Here is a 12,026-nt window from a genome sequence, read left to right as displayed (position 1 = left end):
ACATGTTAAATAGACCAGTTACAACTTCACGTCCAAAAATGCATAAACGCAACACAAGAAACTACCACTGTGAGTTACAATTTATTATTCGCACTACGCATATCCTCCAGTTACAACTCGAAATACTGTAAGTTACAACATGAAATACTATAAATTACAACTTATAGGGTATGCACAGATATAAACTACAGTGAACATACCTGCAGAATATATATATATATATATATATATATATATATATATATATATATATATATATATATATATATATATATATATATATATATATATATACACACACACACTAAATTTGTCATCAAATAACTAGACACTCCCATAACTATTAGTATTTGCACGAGCTTACAAATTTAACAAACAGCACTTCCTGCAAGCAAAGAACTTTAGAAAAGGCTGCAGCTCTTTACATGTTGTGAAGAAAATAATTTACATCCCGGTGGGGCATGGATAGTGCTTCGCACTCAACCAGAGAATAATTAGCTGACAGATTTTAATGAGGTGGACCTGCAAATGAGCACGCAAGAATAATTAATTTGATCTATCTACAAGATCTAGGTGTAAAACGGAATTTGTATGCACAGCACAGAGAGGCTTAGATCGTCAAACCTGCTTATCTTATCAGAGGAATCAGCATTGTTCAATAGTGAATCAATGGTTTCCTTGCCATAATTCCCTGATTCTATCGCAAGTTGCAACCCCTGAAATGTAATTTGGTATCCATTATAACAGCTTGCAGGCTAGTTCGATTGCAGCACAGCAACTGCCTCGTAAAAAATGTTGTAACTAACCTGTATGAATTTTTGACCTGCGAAAGGCTTCCGAATTACTTTTGGGCCTTCCTGTAGCAATTCAATAAAGAATGTTAAGTGAAATGAACAAACAGCCTAGGAGCCTGCAGTGCCATAAATATCTTTGAATATTGACTCGAGTCCAGGAGTGAAGTAGAGGAACTACAATTAGTCCCAAGTCATAAGTGGCAATGCTCATACCAGGCGCTCTGGCAGCTTTCCACCATTTTGCTCTATGAATTGGCAGAGGTACATCACACCGGCGCATGAAAAATCCTGTAGATAAGAGTACTTTAGTCAACATAAGAAAAAACCGGTACAAGGAGCTTACCATATTAACCGAATGGCACCACACCCATTGTTATGAAAAGCATGCATGATGCACATTTTTAATAATTCCCAATGAAAAAAAAAAGGATACAGCACATGTAATATATTCACACATGCTAAATCAGAAGACCAATCGTCCTACCCTCAAACACATTATTTTATACTTTGATTCGTGTTAAAAAAAAAAAAGGCAAACTGAAGGACAGAAATAACAATAAACTTTTCAAAGTGAAGACCCACCTGTTTAGCTTCCATTGAATCAATTTTCCCATCCTGCAGAAGTGCAAAGGGATCAAGGGATTAGTGTAAACAACTCGGAAACAACAATTTATAGGTAGTGACTTGTAAATCAGGTATACACTTTACCAGACCCCAGACCAATTCTTTGATGTTCTTAATTTCTGAACCAATATTCTCAAGCTTCAGTCGTGCATCAGTAACCTGAATAGCAAAGTAGATATTTCAAAACCATCTGAACAGAGCACTTTCCATGCACCTTTTAATGGATACCGATTTCAGTATAACGAAATTAAGGGTAAACAAAACTGCAGCAAATAGACTGTATTGATATCCAATTATTGCACTTAGGTAATAAGCTACTTCGGATTTTGAACAACTAAACTAATGAACTTTCAAGAAATGAAAGCATGCTGATGCTAGATGCAGATCCATATGAAGGTGTCATATGAAAGGAAAAGTACATCATCTCTTATTTGTCCGGATAGAGCCTTTTGTTGATCCAATTTATCATCCAACTTTTCAATGCGCTGTGTCAAATGCCTTTTAGCGGCCTGCATAAACAAGAACAAAGTTTAAGTATTTGAGAACACATAGGTTGTATAACAAACTACCAAAAGTTCTCAACAATGACATTCAAACCATGTGGCAGAAATACACAGCCAATAACTTGCAAGAAAAATTTGGCACATAGATTTAATCCAATATCAGTTCAACATCGAGCAACATATTGCCGTAATGATGGAACACTTCAGGAAAATCTTACTCTGGTATCCAAAAACCTGTCTCTAAGAAAATTAGTCAAGTAAAGCAATATTGTTTGTCACCTTCAACAGCTTACTTTTTGAACGCAACAAAACAATTTTAATCAACAATGACCTAGTTAGATAGTTAACCAAGTACAAGCATAGGAATATTTTTATGCCTAAAAAATGAGTATTAGGTTTATTTGTTATTTGAAAACAATAAGAGTATCGAATTCAACAACATAGCATAGTAGTATCATAATGGAAAAGGACACACTAGCACTCATAGCAAACTCAAAACTTAGTTAACTCCATAATCTCGAAAAGAAGGAAAAGGCACTTTTCTGTGATAAAGAACTATTTGCACTTACAGCAAGAGAGCTTTGCACTTGCTCCAAATGTTTGGTCATACTTGAAACAGCATTTGCCATGTTGCGCTTGGTGACATACATTAGGTCGGAGAACGAGATGCCCTGGACAAGAACAATCAAAAATGTACTTGTGAATATCGGATGATAGAAGAGCAATTCAAGAAGAACAGGTACAAGTTAATGCTTTAAAAGAAAGATAAATATTAAAAAAATCAGCAAAACAGATGCGCCTTTTCAGAATAAAAGAAACCTGAACCGCACCTAAATTAGATTAAGTTTATGAGTTATGAGAACAAAGTGATGATAGTAGAAATGACAGAGAAAGCAGACAGATCCTACAATTTTGGCAGTTAAACTGTCAATATATTGCTAGTATCAAAGAAAACATAAAAGCTATGATAGAAGGGGAGAAACATACTTTCCACCACATATAACCATAACCCAGTGCCCCCACAGTTGCTGCAGGTACTATCAGGCCTGATATTCCTGTAAATGATTAAGAACAATATTATCATGTACATGCTACATCACCAAGCATATAGGATAATATGTTGAAAACTTAAAAACTGACAACTTTGTCAGTTTGATCCCTTTTATAGGTTCAAATTCAAAGCTAGCTAGACAAACCTGTTTGTCCAGAACCTCCAGTAAGAATAGTTATTGGACGCGAAGAAGTAAGTTGTCGGACCTCCATGGTCAGGCGACGCACCTATCAGAATTCAAATTTAGGTTTGACATGAGAAAATTAAATGAACATGCCCATTAAAGATAAACAAAATCTGTATAATGACAAACTATTGTGTAGATATTCAAGGAGTACATTACTGGAACAACATGCAGAATACTGAAATTGCATGCAATACTAAAGAGCCATGCGGCTTCATTGATCACACACTTGTGTTTTTATGGATTATAACTGCATCATGACAGGGCTTGTCATGCACTGGTTAAGACATGTGAACAAGATCCACATTTCTGTAGCGGTGGGCGCACGCCAAGGATTGAGAATGCTTCATCTTACAAACCAAGTTATTTATTCCCTAAATAGTTTATTAGTTCCCCAGCGCATTGATTAGATATTTGATTAGATAGTTTATTACCAACCAAGTTATTTATTCCCAAGTGAATATTTAGGCTGATTTTATCTACAATTGTTACAAGACCCCTCCAAATAAGGAGGCCTACTACACTCGTTGACTACTTGTTGACATCAATCAAGAATTTTTCAACCCAGTTTACAGTCTAATCCCTCTCCTAAACTCCTTCACTCTTCTGTGGTCTCCGTGTGCATTGTATACCCTGCTTCATAATGATCTAATAATCAATGCAAAGCTAATACACACTTCCAGAAGTGCTAAGAGTTCTTAATTCCATGTGCACAAATGTCAACCCATCGCATTGCATGACAACATGAAGCATAAACAACAATAGTAATAGCAGAATCATTATCATAACTAAGTTCCTGCTATAAGAAAACAGGTCAAAATATTAACCTTCCAAATGTTACTTTGAATTGAACTTGCTTTAGGATATATCTTCAGGGAAATCCAAATAAAAAATTCAAATGCACCTCAAAGTCTGAACACAACAAGGGGGTACAATTAGTCCCTCCTTTTAGAGAAAAATAAAAAATGCACAAGAACGAATTCATTGAACGAACAAAATGTGGGAGGCAACGATACAAAGTTCATTGCAGTATTGTGCACTATAGTGAGCCATTGACGATAAAAGGATTTTTTTCTCATGGTAACGGTAATTGTTGGAGACAAGCATGTGCTTGAAAAAGAACAATATTACAAGAGAAGTACACAGGTGCAGTGGTGGACCTGACACGGAGAACTGCGGGGTCTATTTTGATATTAGTTACGAAATTAATGAGTGTAAGGAACTTAGGAAACATTACAAGATCGAAATCCTCAATTCACCACTTTGCAATGGGCACTACTTTACCAAAATAGGAACTCGCACCAGAATGACGCAAAGTAATCTCAGCAAAGCAATGTGTAGTCAGCTTTAGGATCTAGCATCTGTGTTCTCCCCTGATATTTCTAGTATAAAAAATAGAAGACGCTGCTAAGGATATTATTACCACTGGACCATTGGAACTATGGTATCAATAGCACGACGCGTACCATAAACTTACACACCAATTGCATTCAATGCATACCGTGTTCTCTACTTTCGAAATTGGGCATTCACAGAGATAATGTATTAAACTAATTGCAAAATTACATAATGTTCGTGATGAATCAGAATTATTCGAGAACGAGATGCCAGTTAGATGGCACACCTCAGCCGCACTTAACATAGCAAACAAGTCATACAAAGGGCAGGGAGATCATACGCACCTGCGAGGTGAGCGCTTCGTTGAGGTCGGCTTCCGCTTCTCCGCCCTTCCCCTTGCTCCCCTTGTCCAGTATCTCCTGCAAACCCACGCATCACGGATCATCAGAACCAGACCATCCGGACAGTCCCCCTCCCTCCCTGGATCAGGACCCGGGATCACAGGCCACCATAGAGGGGGGAGAGAGGCCCGTGGCCACGAGACGCGACGCACCTGGAGCTCGCCGAGGATCTCGGCGAGGCGGCCGTTGCGGAGGACGACGGAGCCGGCCACACCGGCGCCGACGAGGATGACGACGCGGGTGAGGCCCATGCCCGCCTGCACCAGCGCCATGGCTGCGCGCTGCCGCTCGGCCGCGTACGACGAGGTGGAGACGGAGGAAACCCTAGCTCAGGGCCGAGGCGCCGAGGTGCGACCGTGCGAGGCGTTGAGCTGGTTTGGTGGACGGAGACGCGAGCTGCGGGGGTGAAACGAACACGACACCGCGGGTATTTGAGACGATGTTCGTCTCAAATAGAGTTAAAACAAGAATATCATATGAAATTATAAAAAAATATATATATAAAGTATTATAAAGGAATTTATTTTTTTACTATATAATCTAGGACTAAAAATAATTTTAGAAACTAGTCCATCGTATAAGAAGAATATTAGTGAAATTTTCAAGATTTTTGAGAATTTATTTGATGCCCCTAACAATTCCTACAAGTTATAAAGTACTTTTTTTTAGAGAATTTTAGTTAAAATTATACATATGATTTTTAAGTGAATCTAATTAAAATGGGTTGCACATAAATTATGAAACACGTAAAAAAATTTTAAGATTTTTGAAGCAATAGAAGACCACTATTTTGAACAGAGGAGATGAGATGGGAAGAGAAAATTGAGCAATGAGTACTGTTCACCACGGGAACAGTAGCTAACCGCTCTGTGTTTGCCACATGGTATCGAACAGTACCTAACCGCTCCGTGTTTACCACCGTGATATCTTATTACTTTCTGAAAGGGCTGCAGTTCTCTGAAAGGACAATAGACGTATATTCTTGTAAATTTTTTATCCGGAGCTATTTATTTAATTTTTTAGTTAAAAAATGTAAAAAAAAAAACTCTACAACCGTGTGCTGCTTCTGCCCATGTGGGCCCCAGCCTGTGAGACGAACTATCATTGCATCCTCACACGCCGGCCTTCGATCCACAACCACAACTCCTAATCGAGTACCACCGGAACCAAATTGCCGCCACCAAACTCCGTGTCCAACTACGCTACCCAGAAGCCAAGCCGCTCCTGATGGTACACCCGACAAGCCACAGTATCGTCTGCAGAGTGACCCCACCGATGAGATAGCAGGCGACGCTCAGGCGCGCATGTGCGGGTTTAGGTGGCGACAAGATGGTGAGGGGCAGCGGCAAGCCGCGTCGAAAGATGGTTGAGGGGGCAGGCTAGCAGGGCTGGGATCGGTTGTTTCCAATCGGGAAATATAGGAGGGGTGGGACGGACTACTGCTAAGAGGCGGTGAGAGCATCTCCAATAGTCCTTCTATTCCATACTTCATCCCCTCCTTCATCCATTTTCTTAAAAAATAGTCTCTAAATTTGAGTATTTTTTACTTTCCTTGAATTTGTAGGCATAAATTTAATTCCCAAAAATCACAAAAAATTATAAATATTCATATAAACTAATGTACTAATTTCTAAAATTATTGTCAGTTATAGAATAACTATTAAACAATAGAAGAGAGAATATAGAAGATAAAATATGGATATGCTTTTGGAGTGATGAAGTAATATAGATGAAGAATCTTTATAGATGACAATCTATATGGGGATATAGATGATGTATTATAGATGATCTGTTGAAGTTGCTCTGAGCTCTTAGATTAGATGAGTTGGACCGTGAAACCAATAAGAGCCGTTGGATTGTTTGTTTGATGGGATATAACACCAGACGCATCCACTCATTTATAGTTTAGATTATGTCTCAATCAGTGACAGATTCAAAGCAAAAAAAGCTAAGAGCTCTGAAGAATCCTCCCTTCACCGGATTATTAGCGATCAACTATTCAAATGTTCATTTTTATAGTTATGCCTCCGCGGCGCTCCGGGACCTAAAGAACACTCAGAAGCCTCCTCTTATTCTTCCTCCTCTCTTCATTTTCTCTTCTTCCTCCTCCATACCTAAAAATTGAAGGGGTATTGAGGGGCTCCCCGGGTAGGGCCTTGAGCCCCCGCTGATCTCGATTGTAACATTGGTGCACTTGTGTAAAATATCAATATACAACTCTCTACTCTACCAGGAGTATTGAGCCGTTCAGCTGGAAATCCTGATGTATCATTTCTTCGATAGGAACTCTGATACAAAATCCCTTTGTATCCGATCATTTGACTCCGTTTTAGCTGCCAGTATGACATCATTGATAAAACTCTTATCTGGGAATTCATCCGGCACAAGGCTTCTATATGTATCAAATTGCTCATCTGCTGCGTCTTTTTTGTCCAGAAGTGCATAAACAATGCCCTGCAAAACAAACACCGGACAGACAAAGTCCACAGCCAGAACCAAAATAAAAAGGAACTTCAGGAATTGAATCACAAACGGTCAAAGAGTACCTGGCAAAGATGAGGCCGAAAATCTCGAGGATCCTCGTTTATGAGATTTTGTAGTTTCTCAGATGCAACATCCAACTGACCCTGTGTGTCATCAAAGCTGTCATTTAGACACCACAAAACAGCAATGGATTCAGAATTGCATGCTATTTGAATATTTGGTACCATGACAACATGCATTTGTGCAATCAAAAGCTTTATGTTGCGCTCTTCTGGGACCCTTTTGTCAGAAATTGCAAGTTGCAAAGCATTTTCAAGCATTTCAAAAACAGTAGGGCCCTCGAGTCTCTTATGCATACACAGTGTAAGTCCCTGCAACAGTGTGAGGCGTCACCAGAGAGGCAGAGAATGAGGAAATATTGACTGTTTAGAGAATGTCACATAAAAAGGGCTATAATAAATATAAAGTTTTAAGAAAGTCTGAAGGCTAGATTGGGTTGGGAATCTGCTGCATAAGCCTGAACACAAAATGTTGAGCAGACAGTTTAAGAAAGAGAGTACTTGCACTGCTGCATTTCTCACAAAGTCACAAAGATTCTACTGGAGCTGCATTTTGCCGAGTGAAATTTGCAATGCTCGATTTAACCAGTTATATAACACCACAATATAATGTTGGCAAGAGCCTCCTTATATATTCAATACTTCCCACAATCTTAAAATGAAAATTACAGCAAGTGACTTATCAATGCAAACCTACACAATGCCACCACAAACCACCTTGTGGGAAGGGCTACTGGGCTGTGGCAAAAGACGGTTACTCCTCTTGCATTTGAAATTGTTACCATGTGAGCCAGGTACCTAATGTATCGAGAAATGCACTTCTTTTCCCTTTTGAGAATTTCGAGCATTAAGACAACATTTTTTGGACTTATGGGGCAACTCCAGCATGGATTAGAAACAATTGCAGCAAACTGCTACAATGTTCATAGAATCATGGCACGACTTTTCATCCCCTCACCAATAATGCCGTATTGCAGTTGCTACAACTACCAGTTTTAATTCTCAATGTCATAAACATGTATGATCATTGATCACCATCAAGGCAGGCAGAAACCAATAATCCTAGCCTAATCAGATACTGTGATGTGAACAATTTAACCATATCAACAAGAACAATTGCAGTTGCTGCACGAATCAGAAGGATAGCATGTATACTGTACCCACATGGAGAGCCCGGATGTGGAGGGGCTCCTCTGCCAGGACCTCCCTGAACCCCCGCTCGGCCGCGGCGAGGTCGCCCCTCAGCTCGTGCAGCTGCGCCTCCATCAGCCGCCACTCCACCTCGCCGGGCTCGGCGTCACGCAGCCGCCGAGCGTACCGCAGCGCGCCGCCCCAGTCCGCGCGCCTCATCTTGGCGTACAGCGCGCACTTCAGAGCGTCCACGTCGCCCGGGTTGCGGCTCAGAATCGCCGAATACATCCGCACCTCATCGTCCTCTTGCTGCAGCATGTCCTCTTTCTCCTCATCTTCCTCTTCTTGCTTGCCTTCAACCTCTTCTTGCTGCTTCCTTTCTTTGGATTCTTGCTGCTCGTCTTGCCCTTCGATTTCTTGCGGTTGTTGGGTTAGCGGTGGAGCAGACGCGAGGGCGGGGAGCGGGCGGACGCCGGAGAGTGAGAGGGAGAGAAGGCCGGCGGCGAGCAGGAAGAGGAGGGTCCTCGAGGCGGAGGCGACGGACGAGAGGACGTTCGTTGTGGGGGCCTTGCACGAGGAGGAGGGGATTCTGGAGAAGCGCAGAGGTCTGAGAGGGAACCGGTAGCGGGGAGAAAAGCGGCGGGGCTTGAGGGGGAAGGAGAGGAAGGGAGATGCGGCGGGCTCGCGGCGGATGGGGAGGAGGATGGAAGTGGAGCCGGTGGACAAGAAGAAGCTCATCGCCATGGCCGAGGTTTTGTCGGAGGAAGAAGAGTGGTTTGCTGAAGCTAAAAAACCTCTGGTTGACGCATGACTGCATGAGCTTCTCTCTGATTCTGGAATATGCACTTGGAGATGCTGCACTGTTTGAGGGCCTATTTGAAATGCAGTAATTTAAAAGAAAAATTCATTGAAAACAGTTTTTTTTGCAGATTTTTATAAAAGAATTTAATTTTTGCAGAAACTAAAAATGATCTCCATTTCCAAACAGGAAAGTTTGGCGAAATAACTCGAAAAGAAACTCCAGAGGGATTCCAGGAAATATTCCTTTGTCCAGGAAAGTTCCCTTTGGATTCTGAATATGCTCAAACATTATATTCTTACTATGTTAATGTGGAGAGAGGTAGAAATCGGTCAAATCTAACATAATGAGTCTGTAAAGAGAAATTTAAATGAATAAAATATCCTAAAAAACTATATATAAATAGAAGCGTATTAAAATTAGCAATTCACGTGTTAGAACCATAACTTATACATCAATCTCATAATATTATTATTACTTTTACTTTTTTATTATTACTAGTATATTTATTTATTATTATTATTATTATTATTTTATCGTCTAACAAGTTGAAACGGGTTGTGCCGCTATTGGCCCTAGTCCGTGCTGTGTCGGGCTACTCATATGACCAACACTAGGTAGGTTGTTAGATGGTCTAGAACTATAAATGGGGTGTAAAAATCGCTATGTAGGAAAAATCTTTTTTAGAAATATTAGTACAACTCGTAGACGGATGTACACACGCATACCACCACATACTCACACAATATCTATCTGTAATCCAAAGATGCGGAGCTTGAAAATTAACAAAGTCACTATAAATGTCTTGCTGTTATCTACCATGAAAGAAAATTTTGTCTTTATAAGACACATAAGAGCAAACCTAGGGTTTGATCATAATAGATAGGAGATAAAACCATCTCCATTAATTATCCAAATCAAGACTTGGTTCTCTATGTAGTAGGAATCGAGATGAATGGTCTGTTCAAACTTCAAATATAGTGCAAAAATAGGTTTTGAAGTAATTACACTTGCCTTGTCTCAAAAACAAAAGGTAATTTCACTATTAAGGTGGCGTCCCATGTTTCTCGTGCACTGTGGTTCACATATGTTATCGATATGTTGTTATGGTACCACTGAAAGCGTCTTTATGTTTTTATGTACTACTAGTTAATTGTCCGTGCACTGCAACGGGAGCCAAAAATTTTCATGAGATATTATAATTGATTGTTAAGTAGTAGTAGAAGTAGAAGTAGATGATGGTTGTTGCATGCATGGCTCCCTCGTGTGATGATGCAGCACAGGAGCACGGTGGGCTACAGCAGCACGTTCGCATGGGCTTGGGAGCAGCCTGGCGCACAACAAGTGGATCGGCCTGGCAGGTTTGTTGCGCAGGTGGCCCAGAGGGAAGACCAAACAGGCCGTGCGTGAAGCCAAGCGCAAGCGTGGGCTGGCTGGAAGCCAAGGTCCAGGTATGGTGGCAGCATGAAGGTGGAGGCAGTTGGGCCGAGCGGCTCAAGATTCGTGGCCCATGTGGATGCAGATTAGTGGGTGAGGGAGGCAGAACATGGATTGGTTGAGGAACAATCATTACGTATTTTTTAAGTAGTAGAGATAACACGACATTCTATCTGCTACATATCGGCATCATATCTTACTAATCTAAATGTCGTCGCATTTCAGCCCAACCAAGGCATCCACGTTGGCAAAAACTCTACGCACTGTTGGTGTCAAGTTCCCCGCTTGATCAGCAACCAAATCAACACAGAACACCCCCAACTCAGTTATATGAATAGCCCAACCCAATCCGAATACACAATACGGGATACAAGTTTGGGGAGAATAAGAACACAGAGGGGAAGTAGCAATCTAGAGAGGGTAGGAAGAGGGAGACTGAGAATGGGGAAGCTGAGCAGCAGTAGGGGGAAGAGTTGTAGCTTGCGGAGGAAGAAGACCTAAGGAGGAAGAAGAAGGCTATCTGATATCTATTCTTTGTTGTCTTTTGGTTTTGCTTGAGGAAGCCTCTTATGCACTCACAGCTCCCAGCCGAGTGGACCTCTGCAGTCTAGCCCATGTCCATGACATTCTCCCATCCTTAAGTTTTAGCTTGTCCCCAAGTTGATGCTAAGACGCCTCCAGGATCCCATAGCACCTGAAGCTTCTTGATGGTGGCAGTTAATTCATCATCAACACCATGTACATACAGAAACCTTGCCAATGAAGCATTGCTCTTAAGCACTTGGACACTCCTATCACAAATGCCAGCTTCTTCTCTGTCACCATTACCACCTCAAACAGATGGCTGGTAGCATCTCTTTCACCATCACCACCAAACAACTGGACATACCCACCACCATTGCCAAAAGCACAAGGATCCTGCCTTGAAGGAATCAGGCTATTACTTGTCTCTTCCATGGAAACCATCTGAGCAATAGTCATAATGTAGGTGATATGCCCTAGAGGTGATCATATATGCGGATTGGATCTGCGAGTGGGATTTAATATGATTAAAGATCCATTAGGGTTTAGAGTCATAATATGCTTTAATGTGATTAAAGGTCCATTAGTATACTCTATATAAGAGGAGGAGGAGCCGTGGGAGAAAAGGCCGGATCCCACCACAAAACCCTGGCCGCCACCTCTTCCTGAACTCCCTGCGAATCCCTAGCCGAGCGTGCT

At 41.1% G+C, this 12,026-nt stretch overlaps 2 protein-coding genes across 4 annotated transcripts; both read right to left on the bottom strand.

The window, feature by feature from the left end:
* Nucleotides 1-304: 304 nt before the first annotated feature.
* LOC133885575 (uncharacterized) lies at nucleotides 305-5,320 on the bottom strand. The gene is made up of 12 exons (XM_062325302.1): nucleotides 5,048-5,320; nucleotides 4,839-4,913; nucleotides 3,118-3,199; nucleotides 2,909-2,976; nucleotides 2,491-2,592; nucleotides 1,838-1,927; nucleotides 1,503-1,577; nucleotides 1,377-1,409; nucleotides 1,008-1,082; nucleotides 807-857; nucleotides 625-716; nucleotides 305-522 (listed from the first exon to the last, which is right to left on the bottom strand). Exons 1-12 carry the CDS (start codon nucleotides 5,165-5,167, stop codon nucleotides 495-497), a joined length of 891 nt encoding a protein of 296 aa, XP_062181286.1. The 5' UTR covers nucleotides 5,168-5,320; the 3' UTR covers nucleotides 305-494.
* Nucleotides 5,321-6,731: 1,411 nt separating this feature from the next.
* On the bottom strand, nucleotides 6,732-9,420 carry LOC133885723 (protein SLOW GREEN 1, chloroplastic-like). Of its 3 annotated transcripts, none has more exons than XM_062325459.1 (4): nucleotides 8,603-9,420; nucleotides 7,604-7,750; nucleotides 7,442-7,522; nucleotides 6,732-7,349 (listed from the first exon to the last, which is right to left on the bottom strand). In XM_062325459.1, exons 1-4 carry the CDS (start codon nucleotides 9,311-9,313, stop codon nucleotides 7,164-7,166), a joined length of 1,125 nt encoding a protein of 374 aa, XP_062181443.1. In that variant the 5' UTR covers nucleotides 9,314-9,420; the 3' UTR covers nucleotides 6,732-7,163. The 3 variants fall into 3 exon arrangements, with proteins under 3 accessions (XP_062181443.1, XP_062181444.1, XP_062181445.1); XM_062325461.1 differs by having other exon boundaries at nucleotides 7,142-7,352; nucleotides 7,468-7,522; XM_062325460.1 differs by lacking the exon at nucleotides 7,604-7,750.
* Between the last annotated feature and the right edge of the window lie 2,606 nt (nucleotides 9,421-12,026).

Source organism: Phragmites australis, chromosome 11 (assembly GCF_958298935.1).
Source record: "Phragmites australis chromosome 11, lpPhrAust1.1, whole genome shotgun sequence".
NCBI classification, from domain to species: Eukaryota; Viridiplantae; Streptophyta; class Magnoliopsida; order Poales; family Poaceae; genus Phragmites; species Phragmites australis.
The sequence above is the reverse complement of the archived record's forward strand: the minus strand, read 5'-3'. Positions and strand labels throughout refer to the sequence as shown.